Here is a 15,687-nt window from a genome sequence, read left to right on the forward strand (position 1 = left end):
TATATCCTCAATGGCAACTCTCCAAGTTATTTTTCTTTTGCCTGTCTTTAATATGCCTAGCCCACACCAGCTTAAAATAAAAGCTGTTGGACAGTAATGGTGACTTCATCCCTGCCACCCTGCATATTAGATGGCTCAGCTGAGAGGCTTGTCAGCACAATCATGTCGGAGGAGTGGACGAACCTTTGATTCAACTCTTTGGGATAAAGACTTTAGAATACCTCTAGCTAAAATAATGAGCAGGAATAACTATTTAGAAGCATTGCAGAATCAGTTTGCTTTGTTTGCTTAGCCCTATCGTATGGGAGTGAAGGACATGGATTGGCAAGTTTTAAAATGAAATACATCCTGCCAAGTGTGCAGTGGTGAAGAACTAAAAGGAAAAAAAAAAAAAAGGCTAGGAGTAACACAAAATATAGATAGCCCCAAACATTTTTGGCACCTCAGGCTTCTTTTTTTTGAGATGGAGTCTCGCTCTGTCGCCCAGGCCGGAGTGCAGGGGCGCAATCTCGGCTCACTGCAAGCTCCATCTCCTGGGTTCACACCATTCTCCTGCCTCAGCCTCCTGAACAGCTGGGACTACAGGCGCCTGCCACCATGCCCAGCTAATTTTTTGTATTTTTAGTAGAGACGGGGTTTCACCATGTTAACCAGGATGGTCTCGATCTCCTGACCTCCTGATCCACCCGCCTCGGCCTCCCAAAGTGCTGGGATTACAGGTGTGAGTCACTGTGCCTGGCCACACCCCAGGCTTCTTAAGGCCACAAATTAAAATTGAGGACCAGGGAAGCCAGGAATAGTGGGAAGAAATAATATAAAAGCCTAAGATACTAACTCAAGCTCTTCAGCTAACCAGCTTTTCTACCTTACAAGTAACTTATCTCCATATTTTAACTTCCTCACTTGTATTAAAATGAAATTGCACCAACTGCTGGGTGTAGTGGCTCACACCTGTAATCCCTGCACTTTGGGAGGCTGAGGTGGAAGGACTGCTTGAGGCCAGGAATTCAGGAGCAGCCTATACAACAAAACGAGATCCTGTCTACAAAAGAAAGGAAAAAAAAATATTCTCAGCCAGGCGCAGTGGCTTATGCCTGTAACCCCAGCATTTTGGGAGGCCAAGATGGGAGGAGTACTTAAGCCTGTGTTCTGAGACTCACCTGGGAAACATGGTGAATCGTCGTCGCTACAAAAAATAATTAGCCAGGTGTGGTGGCGTGTGCTTGTAGTCCCAGCTACTTGGGAGGCTGAGATGGGAAGATTACTTGAGCTCAGGAGGTTGAGGCTACAGTGAGTGTTTGCACCCTGCACTCCATTCTGGGCGACTGAGCAAGACACTGCCAAAAAAAAAAAAGAAAAGAGAAAGAAATAGCCTTACAAACCTCACCTCATTCCCCAGCTGGCAAACACAAACCAGGGATGATATACTCAAGAGGAAATCATGGGATGGCTCACTAACCCCACCACAATAAACACCATTAACTTGTGTCTCTAGTTTGAGTTTGTACTTGTTTTATTTTATTCATTTATTTTTTTTAGATGGAGTCTCGCTCTGTCGCCCAGGCTGGCGTGCAGTGGCGTGATCTCGGCTCACTGCAACCTCTGCCTCCTGGGTTCAAGCGATTCTCCTGCCTCAGCCTCCCAAGTAAGTGGGATTATAGGCATGCGCCACCACGGCCAGCTAATTTCTGTATTTTTAGTAGAGACTGGGTTTCACCATGTTGGCTAGGCTGGTCTCAAACTCCTGACTTCAAGTGATCCACCCACCTTGGCCTCCCAAAGTGCTGGGATTACAGGCGTGAGCCACCGTACCTGCCGGAGTTTGTTTCTCCTTTGGTAACCTTTCTTTTGTACATTACATTCACAGGCAGCTTTTAACTTCTTTCAGTAGCAGGTTTCCAGCAATGCAGATTGGGACATCATGAGGAAAGAAATCACTCTGCCTCCTGCTGGCCACCAGCAGAAAGACTTGAGTTTCTTTTGGCTTATTACAAAGAAATAACGTATTTCTTTTGGTTTGTCACATTTCTCCCTCACAAACATGGGAACTTGAAAAGGAATGGAAGACAAAGGGAAAAAGGAGAATGGGTCTCCTTTTTTGCTAAGCCTGGACTAGGCTTAGGTGTCAAGAAACCGTTTAGATCAAATACCTTAAATGCCTCATCTTGTGAGCCACAAACTGAGGTCGATGCATCTTCTACATTAGCTACAGAAACAAAGGGATGGACAAGGTTTATGCCAACATTCCTGCTCCCTTTCCCTAAGCGATGGTATTGGGGAACTCAGCCGCATCTCACATTAACACTGTCTTCAGTATTGTTTTCCTCCCCCTCCCAAACCCCAATAAAACACACCAACTGCTTCAGAGTATTTCTGAGTTGGGTTTTTTCATGGGTTTTTGTTTTGTTTATTTCAAATACTGAGAAAGTCCTTTGGGCTCTGTGGGGTTCCCCATGCTCACGGCTCCTTTCTCCCACACTCACTGCTCTTCTCCCCACAGCAAATCTATTTCAAGGACATTACTTTTTAAAATAATTAACGTTGAGTTCTCAACTAGCTCTGCAGAACCAGAGGAGCTGTTTGCATCTGTCTGTGCGGATGGAGTTTCTTTTATCTGACACCAGGTCTCCAACCACACTGAAACAAGGCATTTATCTACAGAGCTCAACTAGAACCCCTTTTCATTAGTCTACTCCACTTCCTTCCCCTCACATCTATCCCACACCAGCCACGTGGTTAAAAAGGATAGTCAGGAATGTTTTTACCAACTCCAAGCCCTAATTCATATTCCTCCATATCTCCCACCCCACCCTCTCAACCCCACCCCCACCCCCAGAATTTCATTGAGATTTCTCCCAACTGTTATTTGGAAAAAAGGTAAAACAAAAAAGGTTCAAGGTCTTGGTGCTCAGCCCAAGGGGCTCCATGTGCTGGGACACCAACGGGCAAGGGCTTCTGCCTCTCCAGCCCGCACCCGAGCCACCTCCTGACCCCTGGCTGCAAAAGCAGGAAGGGGCAGGAGCCAGCACAGGACCCGGGTGCGGGGAGGGCAGCGTCTCAGGATCTGGCGGAGCCCCGGGCAGCATCATTCAACTTGGCCACTGCGGACGAACACAGAAGAAAAAAAAAAAACACGTCAAGTAATAGGGGAAAAAAACCCTGAACTCCATCCCAGTCTCTACCCCATGATTCCTCCACATTTAACAACCATTAGGCAACCTGGCATATGTCTGAATCCTATCCATAAGGGAGTTGCGAAAAATCAAAAAAGAGAATTTCAGTCTTTTCCTATCCACGAAACAACATTATCTGCCTTTCTGGGATATCCATGGATAACAAACATAGAAAAACAATTCTTTAGATAAGATGAAAATAACTGGAGGTTTCCAGGTGGGTAAGCTGCCTGACTCAGAGCAGGCTCAGTTTCAGAGGCATGGCCACAGCTACTTGCAAAGACTGAAGTAGCACAGTGATGACATGGTGACTGTGTGGAGGCCAGAACCAGACCACACACATGCTGTTCTGAGTGGATTTAATAATCTAGGTTTAATCAAAGCAATTTGCATTTGGATTTTGGAATGACCCCTCCTTGCTAAGGAAGCTATGTACTTCATGCTGTGGAAACTGGCAAATACAGAATGTAGCTTGTTTGTTTTCTTAGCCTTGAAGATGACCAGGTACAGAGAGAGAGTGAGACCAACAGTTTTTCTAATTTCCCTGCTCCTCCTATTCCTTCCTAAAAAGCAGACTCATTGTGACCAGTAGTCTTGAGGACTCAAGCTGAATGATAGAGAAGGCAGCTCAAACAGAAAAGAAAAAAAGTACAGAATTCGAGAAGATCGGAGATGAAGAAAACGTACAAAATTATATATATATTTATATATATAATAACATGACATATCTATGTACAACATGGCTGGGACAGTTGAAGAAACTATACAATGGTGTTCAGCATTTTCCCCTTCCCACATGGACTTTAAGGATGACAGCATGAGGAAATGGAGCAAGAAACACAAAAATTATATACAATTACAAGTGACAGTCAAGGAGTTTGGGGACCAGGGAGTCCAGGGATCCTGCTCTCTCCATTCCTTCCTCACCAACTTTTTCCTATCCAATCTGAATGACAGCCTGAACACTGGCCAGTCAGAAGAAAAGTATGTACACACCTCATCCCCCCACATGCACATCAGCAAGTCTGTCAGTCATTCTCATTGGGCCAAATGTTTGGCATATCAGAATTTGTGATGTGAGAGGGAGGGCAAGAGGATTACAGAATCTTGCTCTCTTGAACATTAGTTCTCACCCTGGCCCTCTCTGTCATAACTAGCAAGTTGCGTTCAATAAGATTCTAGCCAAGCTGGTGATAACTAGATTGAAGATGCGGGTCACCTGCAACCCCTTTCCTCCACCTATTCACGAATGAGCAAGGCTACCTCTCCTCATCATACAAGAGCTGGGTTGCTGAGTTCTGGGAATGCAGAGATTTCTCAGTCTTCCTCCTCTCCCTCCCTAACCACTTTCCCTAGCTTCCTCCAAGGTGAATCATCTTCTAAGAACCTGCTCCTCCAGCCCTGCAGGAGTACTCAGCCCCAGGGGCTAGCTCAGTTTACCCTTCTTCCTCTTTCCCTAACAATGTATCTGGCATCAGATTGCATCTGAAACATGGTCAACATATGTGCATGACTGGGCATGTTTCTCAGGCCTGCAGCTCTGCTGCCAGAGAAGCTTTTTAGCAGCTAAGGCCCAGAGGTAGGCTGGGAAAGTGGGCTGGGTCAGAGGCAAGAAGCTTCCATGGCTAGCTTATTTTTTTTTTTTTGACCCTCAAGACTGTGATATCTATAAAGTTGTCTTGCCTGAATTTATAATCCCCAAACCTCAATTTACTCTGTCCTCATGTATCCCTCAAATGGTTCCCCTCTGTAGTACTTTCCCAATATTACAGAGCAGAGACTCACCACCCACAAGCCTTCCTCACCTTTCGTTTTACAATGAACAGTACGGAGTTTTTCTGCTGGCAGTTATGACTTCAGAATCAGAATCAATCTTATATACATTTAACTCTATTTTACAGGTGAGGAAATAGAAATCCAGAGAGGATAAATGACTTAACCAAGATTATACATCAGCTCTGCTGGGACTGAGTAGAGCGAGAACTCAGATAGCTTGACTCCTAAACCAGTGCTCTTCCCACTATCCCATGATACTTTCAAAAGCAACATGCTGGAAAAGAGAGAGAAGGTGCCCATTTTCTGTGAATAATGTTCACCAATCTTTATATTATTTGAGAGCCAGAGCAAACTGTAAGAGATACTAAGTAATGGAGGCTAAGGGGGCACTGTAGTTTTAGGCAAGCAAGTCAATTTTTCTTTTTAAGGATTCTCTAAACCTGCCATAATGGAAACATGAAGCAATAGCAGCCTAAGGGACAGAACACTTAGAAGCACAGAAAACATGTCTCATTCAATCTACCTTTCCCAACTATGTTAGGTTAGCCTTGGGATGTTAAACCTGCCAAATTATTCCCAAGGCTCAGTCTAATCAATTTTGGGACATTCTCTCCCAAAAGGAGAAATCACACCTCTCCAGTTTCTCACACAAAAAAACATTTGCAGCATTATCCAATCCTAGCCTTTCCTATTTCTGGGCCCTACCTGGACTACAGAGAGTGTGTGGAAGTCTCAATCTAACCAAAGAAATCAACTTAGAGCCCCTTTTCAACCTACATTACCTTCTCAGCAGCCCCCAGCAAAATCACAGTCATTTCTGGCTAGCAAGCTGAGAAGATCTGACTAGGTGCCCATTTCATCCCTGCCTATAATATATAAAAGTCCAGTGGTTGAGGAAGGGGAGGAGAGGGGGGCTCAGGTTACCCCGCAAGCTTGCTGGTGACGAGCGAGGACTTTCTCTGGGGCAGATCCTGTGGGGTGGGGATGTGGTCACCAGTCACCAGGTTCTTGTCTGGTCCTGCACTTGGCAGCTGCTTATTCTTCATCTTGGCTTTGGCCATGTTGTAGTCTCCTGAGTCAAAGTACTTTTGCTAAGAGATAAGAGGGAGGTTTAGGTGAGTGAGGCACTCTGGCCTTCCTCAAAAACAAGGAGACTCACATCTCACATCCATTATAAACCCTCATGCACACTCAGATCTTTCAAGAAGTCTTCTTTGATTAACCTCATGCACACACAGTTTAACATTAATTACATGTACTTATGTCTTCTCCCCAGTGTGTTCTGACTTTTTCAGGTACGTAAGCAGTTTTCCAGCTAGAGTAAATAGTTTTGGAGTCAAGGGAAAGCCCCTACCATCCTTTGTACCCCACTCAGTATAGGATGGCTCAACCAAAATCACTTATTCATAAAGGGTAACTGAGGACCTTACTGGGTACAGGGCAATAACCTGGAACTGGAGAAATAGATATGAGTAAGATATAGAGAAGGATAAATATGGGGCTATCCTAGCCACCAGGAGATCAACCACAAGCCAACAACCTCAAAATGATTATTCTCCCAGACCAGGAATAGAAACTGGGCCTGTTCATGAGGATAATGTATTCTCCTTCTGACTCTCACAGCTCCCACACATGTTCCATGACTGTGACAGCCTGCCCACGCCTGCCTTGCCTCCAGCAAGGTAAATGCAAATCAGCATCACATTATCATCTGTGACTAAGACTCAATAACTGGGATCCTCCACGGGATGTTTCACCCTCTATTTTATCTACACAGAGAAGCACACTTCAATTTGATGATTTATAATCTTATAGTCATTGCAGAGGAGAGTAAAGGAAATAATTTTTTTTTTTTTTTGAGACGGCGTCTCGCTCTCAAAAGATGGAGTCCCAGGCTGGAGTGCAGTGGCGCGATCTCACCTCATTGCAAGCTCCACTTCTCCAGTTCACACCATTCTCCTACCTCAGCCTCCAAAGTAGCTGGGACTACAGGTGCCCGCCACCATACCCAGCTAATGTTTTGTATTATTAGTAGAGATGGGGTTTCACCATGGTTTAGATCTCCTGACCTCATGATCCGTCCGCCTTGGCCTCCCAAAGTGCTGGGATTACAGGTGTGAGCCACCGCGCCCAAATTTTTTTTTTTTTTAAAGATAATATAATCCCTCAGTCAGCTTTAGGTACCTTTGGGAACTAAAAATCTGATCAGGAGCTACATGACTATGAAAGTAGACTCTCTCTTGGTGAGGAGGACCACTCTGAACAGGAAAAATACGTTTGTTGCAGGAGTATAATTAATGGCTGGTGCTCACTTCAAGGGTATGAAGAAACTGATTCACTTCACGTTGAGGATTTATTTCTGTAGGAGAGATGGTTTGATCTTCTTCTGAAATGATGCATCCCAAAATTTATCTCTAATGCTTAAAAAGTACACAATCCTAAAACTTCCAACATTCAAACAGGCAAATGCCTGGGGGCAGTCGGCATTTCAGTTTCTAACATCTTTCCCTCATTCCCCCACATACCCAAGTGCTCCAATTTAGGCCTTAATTTCCTACACAAAAAGCAGGAGGGAACTGATACCACATTAGGGATTTACATTAATCTGACTTGCTCTTTTCAAATTTCAAATTCCTCTCTACTTCTGTTCAACAACAAAACCTCCAGAAAGGATCCAGTAGAACCTCTACAGACTTCATTCCAAGAACCCCCTTTGGCTCCAAAGAAAGAGGGTAAGAGATTATGCCCCATACCCCTTTCTGGAGTCTCTTCATGAGGAAGTCGGAGCCTCCAGGCTTTTGTCCTAGGCTTGGGTATTTGGCCTTTAGCTTTGCCTCTTCAGCTCTCTCAGGGAGAATACCTTCTTTCTCCTGCGTGTCCTGGAGAAAACAAATGAGCCAAATAAAATTAAAGACTGAGAAACAACTGCTTCTCACATTTGATAACTACTATACTCTCAACTTCTCCTGGAGATCCACCCACTTGTAAATATGCTATCTCCACTCTGCTGTTAAAGCCAGACCTTTGTTAAAATCCCTAAAGCTCAAGATGACTACTGTGAGAAGAAAAAGACAAGCTGCTTCTCACACTCCACCCAAGGAACCACCCAGGGACCTATGTGTATTGGGCTAAAGGTGATACTAAACACAATACTTTAATCACAGAATGGGCCATATCACTCAGCACAAATGCTAAGAAAGACAAAGAGAAAAAAGAGCTAGCAGGGCTTCTGGTGATACAGGATGAGTAGGGGGGTTCCCTAGGCTATCCTACATGTCACATGAGAAATTTAAAAAAAAAATGGTTTGGGGCTGGGCACAGTGACTCATGCCTGTAATCCCAGCACTTTGGGAGGCTGAGGCGGGTGCATCGCTTGAGCTCATGAGTTTGCGACCCACATGCGCTATATGTTGAAACCCCGTCTCTACAACAAGAAGAAACAGTTTGCTAAATGTTCCCTCCTTATTCATTTGTTTCTTTTCTTTCTTTTTAAAAATTGCTACACAACAAAGCAATTCCTTCCTTATTCAGGGTCTAAGCCACCGTTAGGTCTCCCTGTGGAGGAGGCTAGCTATGTGGCCTTCTTCAAAGATCTCCACCTGAGTAATGGCACAGCCTTACTTCAACATTTCCACAAATATTATGGTAGCAAGCTGATAAACAGAGAGGAAAATGATACTGTTTTTAACCTCAGGAAAATAAAGATACAGTAGGCTCACTAGTATTTACCCACCAGCTTTCATTAAAAAAAATCAATACCTACCCTGGTGGTGCAGGGGCTCTCACTACTGTAGTCAATCTCTTTTTGTTTCTTGTGGTCCCTGCTGCCCTTTAGTGACTTTCTGAAAAGATCTGAAGTCAACGTATGGCTCTTTTTAGTGGGATTATATTCCTTTTTCTTGAAAATCACGCATAGATATAACACCAAGTGTATTTAATGAGTGCCTGAACCCAGTGCTAAATTTTAGAAGTCAAATACAAACTCCAATAAGGGGTTTATTTGGCGAGTTTCCATCATGGAATCGCGGGTGCACTAAGTCCCTGCCTTGGAAGTCTCTTGGAAGAGAGTGGTGTCTTTCTCACGACCCTGTCGGCGTCTTTTCCAAGTTTAATCACCATGATTCTGTTTGGAACTCTAGTCCTCTTCGATCTTGTTGGGTCCTCATTGAAGGTGAGCAATAGACCATCCTTAGCTACTAAAATAGGTCTCTTGAGAAAGTTGCCGCCTTAAACTAGCCATAATAATAATTACACTTCTCCCCTCCCCCAATACTCGTCCTTTTTAAACGTCTTTACCTCGACCCCTATCTTTGCGGATTGAGGCTGCGGGCCCCAGCCCGGATGCTGGGTCATTTACCTCTACTAACCCATAACACACATTACACCCAGGACCACCAGCTAGACCCCTTCCATTCACCTTCTTTCCAAACACCCGCCCCGCGTCCATGCTCGGCCAATTACAGCACAGCGTCCAAGGGTTGAGCAGTAGGCCTATTGGCCAATCAGGAAGAGTACACTACTGAGTGACAAAGGACCCAACAAACCAGCGCCAAAGCAGCAGGTCGTGTTGAAGCTCACCCTGCGTGACGCAAAAAGTGGCCAACCCCTGCGGAGCCTGAGACCATGGCGACCAATCCGCACTGGTGGGAGACCGTCTCCCACCCCATCACGGTCTCCCCAGCTCGCCCGCCCGCACCCCCTCCACTTCACCTGCTTCTCCTCGCCGGTCTCCTCCGCAGGGTTCTCTTCTTCTTGTTTCTGGGACATGGCGGGACCGGGACTGTGGAGTGTAGGGGGCCCGGGAAGGCAACCGGAGAAGGGAAGGGGGAGGGGAAACGGGGATAACCTGCGCTGCTGCTTCGGCTCCTGTCACTAGTGTTGCTCAGTCAAAATGGCGGCCCTTGCCCATGACGTTACGACCGCCCCTTCCTATGAGAGCCAGTGGGAGTGAGGTAGATGGGGCAATGACGTAACGATCTACCAATAGTCGCCGTCTAAAGGTGGGCTCTATAGAGGCGACCGGCAAGCTGGAACACCAACCTGGAAAGAGAGTGAGACACAAGGACCAATTGGAAGCCTGTGGGGGATATCGGGGGCGGGGCTGCTGGCTGTGGTATTTTTGCCCCTTTGGTGGGCTCCGGCTTCCTTCACTCCAGCGCCCCGCGCCCGAGAGGCTTAGCGGGGCGTCAAACTAGAGAGCGAAAGGATGGAACCCTTTATTCATATCAGGTGGAGAGGATTAAACTTTGCGCAGTGTTAGCAGAAAATGATCGAGCTCCAGAAAATGATTTGGAGGTCAGATTCGATTTTAAAATAGTACTAACCGGCCGGGCGCGGTGCCTCACGCCTGTAATCCTAGCACTTTGGGAGGCCGAGGTGGGCGGATCACCTGAGGTCAGGAGTTCGAGACCAGCCTAGCCAACATGGCGAAACCCCCTCTCTACTAAAAATACAAAAATTAGCTGGGCGTGGTGGTGGGCGTTTGTAATCCCAATTACTTGGGAGGCTGAGGCAGGAGAATCACTTGAACCCGGCAGGCGGAGGTTGCGGTGAGCCGAAATCGCGCCATTGCACTCCAGCCTGGGCGACAGAACAAGACCTTGTATCGAAAAATAAAAATAAAATAAAACGGTACTGATGGTATTACGATATGTCACTTGGCCTGTGGAAGAGGGAGACTGAGTCTCAACCCGAGTTCTCTTGGAAAACACTAATGGCTTACGTTCTGTATTTTAACTCTTATGTGAAGTTTTTATATTCCATCAGGGTGATCCCTTGGGGACTAAGCTCCTTGAAACAAGGAGGACAGTGTAAATATGTGATAAACATTTAGTAAATACGGTTAATACTAGTTAACCTATCCAGAATCACAGTTTAACATTTCTTGGGCGTCTGTCTGTATGTGGATGGTACTGTGTTAGTTGGAGGGGGCGGGGTACATATATAGTAAGGCAGTCTCTGCCCTTAGAAAGCTTACAGGCCTGGCTGGGCGCGGTGACTCACACCTGCAATCCCAGCAGTCTGGGAGGCCTAGGCGGGTGAATCACTTGAGATCAGGAGTTCGAAACCAACCTGGCCAACATGGTGAAACCCTGTCTCTACTAAAAATACAAAACAAGGCTGGGCGCGGTGGCTCACACCTGTAATCCCAGCACTTTGGGAGGCCAAGGAGGGTGGATCACGAGGTCAGGAGATAGAGACCATCCTGGTCAACATGGAGAAACCCCGTCTCTACTAAAAATACAAAAATTAGCCAGGTGTGGTGGCGTGCGCCTGTAGTCCCAGCTACTCAGGAGCCTGAGGCAGGAGAATCGATTTTACCTGGGAGGCGGAGGTTGCAGTGAACCGAGATGGCGCCACTGCACTCCAGTCTGGGCGACAGAGTGAGACTCCGTCAAAAAAAAAAAAAAAAAAAAAAAAAAAGAGTGGCAGATAAGAATTGCTATTTATGGAGATATTAATTTAGTGGTAATGAATAAAAAGACTCAGAATTCTAAGCAGAAAACTACTAGAGATGAGCACTCTAGCCGAGTCCTCTGCAAACGTTAGGTGGGAGATAATTAGGATTTAACCTAGAAACGTGGTAGTTAAGAATAGAAAATAGTGAACCTAATCAAAAGAGTGTGTGACAATGGAATCCACTAGACTAGCAGCTGACTGAATAGAGAATGAGAAGACTGTGTGCCTCAAGGTGATTATTTATAGAAACAAATTCAAGAAGAGGAGTCAATTTGGGAATGGAACTGAAAAGCAGAGAAAATGAGGCATTCAGTTTTGAAAACATGGACCTTTTTTTTTTTGAGACGGAGTCTTGCTCTGTCACCCAGGCTGTAGTGCAGTGGCCCGATATCGGTTCCCTACAACCTCCACCTCCCGGGTTAAAGTGATTCTCCTGTCTCAGCCTCCTGACTACAGGTGCGTGCCACCACGCCTGGCTAATTTTTGTATTTTTAGTAGAGACAGAGTTTCGCCATGTTGGCCAGGCTGGTCTCAAACTCCTGACCTCAGGTGACCCGCCTGCCTCGGCCTCCCAAAGTGCTGGGATTACAGGCGTGAGCCACCGTGCCTGGCCTGTAAACATGGACTTTATTAAAAGCGAATGAACCATTTGGTGGAGACATCCAGGCAATGAAGACTTAGGATAAATGACCTCTAAGAGCTCCATATCTGAAATTTTAGGGTTCTAGGAAATGTAGGTGTGGGCGTTTGGGAGAAAAGTAGAGGCTAAAGATGTACAAATGTTGGACTTTTTCACATAAATGTAAGTAAAGTTGTGGAAGTTGATGGGCTCACAAAGGAGAACGTAGGAAAAAAAGAGGTTCCAGTCAGGTGCGGTGGCTTACACCTGTAATCCCGACACTTTGGAAGGTCAAGGTGAGAGGATCGCCTGAAGCCAGGAGTTTGAGGTTACAGTGAGCTGTGATCATGCCATTGCACTCCAGCCTAGGCAACAGAGTGAACCCCTGTTTCTTAAAAAAAGAAAAAAATCTCAAGACAGAAATGTGGGGAAAAGTTAGCAAAAGACATAGAGACAAATGATCAGAGTGGTAGGGAGAGAATTAGAAAAGAGCCATGGAAAGCAAATGAAGAAAGGGAGGGCAGGTTGTCAGTGTTAAATGTGATACAGAAATTAAAGATGGAGGTGACAGAGGTCAATCGCAAGACGTTAAGGAGTGAGGAGGTGGTAGCAATATTGAACAGTGATAGCAATATTTAACAGTAAAGCAAGGAAAGGGCAGAGCTGTAGCAGCAGATTTTCTTTTGGGGAACAGGCAAGACTCAAGCATGTTTTTAGAAAAGGCGAATGAGGCCGGATGCGGTGGCTCACACCTGTAACCCCAGCACTTTGGGAGGCTGAGGCGGGCATATCATGAGATCAGGAGTTCGAGACCAGCCTGACCAACATGGAGAAATCCCGTCTCTACTAAAAATACAAAAATTAGCTGGGGTGGTGGCACACACCTGTAATCCCAGCTACTTAGGATGCTGAGGCAGGAGAATCATTTGAACCCAGGGGGCGGAGGTTGCAGTGAGCTGAGATCACACCATTGCACTCTATCTAGCCTGGGAGACACAGTGAGACTCCGTCTCAAAAATAAATAAATAAAATAAAATAAAAAGAAAAGGGGAATGAGCTAATTGAGAGAGAAAAACTAAAAATGTAATTATTTACTTTCAGAGGCAATAATGGCTGGGTGCAGTGGCTCATTCCTATAATCCCAGCACTTTGGGAGGCTGAGGCAGGTGGATCACTTGAGGCCAGGAGTTCAAGACCAGCCTGGCCAACATGGTGTAACCCTGTCTCTACTAAAAATACAAAAATTAGCCAGATATGGTGGTGGCGCCTGTAATCCCACCTACTAGGGAGGCTGAGGCAGAAGAATCGCTTGAACCTGGGAGGCAGAGGTTGCAGTGAGCCAAGATGGGGCCACTGCACTTCAGCCCAGGAAACAGAGCGAGACCCTGTCTCCAAATAAATATAAACAAATAAATAAAGAGGCAATACTGAAAGAATTAAAGTCTCAGAGAAAGTTAGTAGGTCAAGAGGGAGAGAGACAGGTTGACTTTGGCAACTATAAAGGAAGAGTGGGAGATTAAATGTATAGAGATTTCGAGTGGCTAAACATTTAGGAAAGTCACATTGAATGGACTTGTTTTTCTGAGTATGGTCAGTCTTTTGAAAATAAAAAGGATGGGGGTGAGATAGAGGATCTAGGGAAAAATGGAGGTTGGAAATAGTTCTATAGAAAATGGCAATGATTCCAAATAGCAAGAAAGAGCTAAGATTAAATAGTAGATTAGAATTTATAGTAGTCCCAATCAGCATGGTTTTGTGACTTTGGTCAGTAACTCCTGGCTGCCTTGGAATGGAAAAAACAGCTTAGGTCAAAGGACTAGTAGAGAGGGAACAGTGGGAGGAGGGCAATAAGGAAGTCTAGAGATTGGTTTGCCCGTTTGTTGAAACAGCTGACCACAGCATCTAGGTTCTTTACAAAAGATGGAATGAGACAGATGAACTAGGAGAACAGGAAGGTGTTGAAGAACTGTCTCATGCAGAACATGAGACAGATGAAGCTCAGATTTGGTGGGAATGAATGAGAGGGGCTGAAGAGTAGGAGGTTGCAATGAGACTAAAATGTTAGTTTATATCTTAGGTGGAGAAATTACAGGTTATGATAAGCTTTATCCCATAATAACTGTAATTAATGGCAGATATGGCATGGTTATAAAAGTCACTTGAAAGGCCGGGTGCAGTGGCTCATGCCTGTAATCCCAGCACGTTGGGAGGTGGAAGCAGGCGAATCACCCGAGGTCAGGAGTTCGAGACCAGCCTGGCCACATGGAGAAACCCCGTCTCTACTAGAAATACAAAAAAAATTAGCCAGGCATGTTGGTGCATGCCTGTAATCCCTACTCGGGAGGCTGAAGCAGGAGAATCCCTTGAACCTGGGAGGCAGAGGTCACGCCATTGCACTCCAGCCTGGGCAACAAGAGTGAAACTCCCGTCTCAAAAAAAAAAGTCACTTGATGGCCTGGTGTGGTGGCTCACGCCTGTAATCCCAGCACTTTGGGAGGCCGAAGCAGGTGGATCACCTGAGGTCAGGGGTTCAAAACCAGCCTGGCCAACATGGTGAAACCCCGTCTCTACTAAAAATACAAAATTAGCTGGGCACGGTGGATGCCTGTAATCCCAGCTACTCGGGAGGCTGAGGCAGGAGAATTGCTTGAACCCGGGAGGCAGAGGTTGCAGTGAGCCGAGATCGTGCCACTACACTCTAGCCTGGGTAACAACAGCAAAACTCCGTCTCGAAAAAAAAAAAAAAAAAAAAAAAAAAAGTCACTTGATGTAATCAAGTAAGTGGGAAGCCACAAATGTTGAAGTCCTAGAGCATAATAATTGGGAGGAGGTTAGGATAGGGTGACCATGACCCATATTTGGGCATGAGCTGTATATCTCCAACACATACTATGTAGAAACAACTATACGACGCTTATCAAATGATTTGTATGTTCAGTGTTTAAAGGATCATTTCTGGGTAAGGTGGTTACGGAACATTTCAGATGGGATAGAAACTAAGCTGGGATTATGAGGATGAATGGGAAGGTTGGAGACTGGCAAGGGGAGAGAGGAAGGGAAAACAATTTAGAGGACCACCTCATCTTATAAAAGGTCAGACAGAGGGTGACTGACCCCTGACAGAGGACAGTAGGAAAAGAAGAGGGAAATTGTAGCAAGAGTTCCCCTAGAGGGAATGAGGTTCTGCTAGTGCAGCAAGAGACTCCTTTCATCCAACAAACTTTCTGAGCATTTACTATGTGCTAGGTATTTTTCTGGGCACTGTGGATGCAAAGATAAAGGACGGCCTCTTCACGTTGTTCACAGATGAGTGAGGAGATAAAGACAGTTTACACTGGAAAAAGTGTATCAAAGGCAGCTTCCTGGAGGATGTGACATTTGAAGGAAGTATAGGAATTATTCAGATTAAAAAGAAAAGGTGAAGAAACATTTTTCAGGCAGAAGGAGCCACATGTGAAGAGACACAAAACCATAAGAAACCTCCATGTGGATCCCTGGTTCTCAAACTTGTTTGATTAGAAGCTCCCAGGGAACTTTATAAAAATACAGAATCTCTTGGCCCTATGTCACTCCAATTGAGTCAGCATCTCTACACTGGGGCCTGGAAATACATATTTTTGAAAAGCTCCCAGAGGAAAGTTGGGAAAGAAGGCTGATCTG

General features: G+C 45.4%; 1 protein-coding gene across 2 annotated transcripts; it reads right to left on the reverse strand.

The window, feature by feature from the left end:
• Positions 1-2,370: 2,370 nt before the first annotated feature.
• On the reverse strand, positions 2,371-9,878 carry ENSA (endosulfine alpha). 2 transcript variants are annotated; one of them, XM_050751803.1, is made up of 4 exons: positions 9,660-9,878; positions 7,703-7,828; positions 5,874-6,040; positions 2,371-3,101 (listed from the first exon to the last, which is right to left on the reverse strand). In XM_050751803.1, exons 1-4 carry the CDS (start codon positions 9,714-9,716, stop codon positions 3,086-3,088), a joined length of 366 nt encoding a protein of 121 aa, XP_050607760.1. In that variant the 5' UTR covers positions 9,717-9,878; the 3' UTR covers positions 2,371-3,085. The 2 variants fall into 2 exon arrangements, with proteins under 2 accessions (XP_050607760.1, XP_050607768.1); XM_050751811.1 differs by lacking the exon at positions 9,660-9,878 and adding an exon at positions 9,367-9,440.
• Positions 9,879-15,687: the final 5,809 nt, after the last annotated feature.

The sequence above is a fragment of the Macaca thibetana genome, chromosome 1, assembly GCF_024542745.1.
Source record: "Macaca thibetana thibetana isolate TM-01 chromosome 1, ASM2454274v1, whole genome shotgun sequence".
Lineage (NCBI taxonomy): Eukaryota > Metazoa > Chordata > Mammalia > Primates > Cercopithecidae > Macaca > Macaca thibetana.

Coding starts and splice junctions, on each gene's coding strand:
- ENSA (XM_050751803.1), bottom strand. CDS start 9,716: ATGTCCCAGAAACAAGAAGAAGAGAACCCTGCGGAGGAGACCGGCGAG. Junction 7,829..9,659: donor AGACCGGCGAGGAGAAGCAG/GTGAAGTGGAGG, acceptor TGTTTTCTCCAG/GACACGCAGGAGAAAGAAGG. Junction 6,041..7,702: donor TGAAGAGACTCCAGAAAGGG/GTATGGGGCATA, acceptor CTTATCTCTTAG/CAAAAGTACTTTGACTCAGG.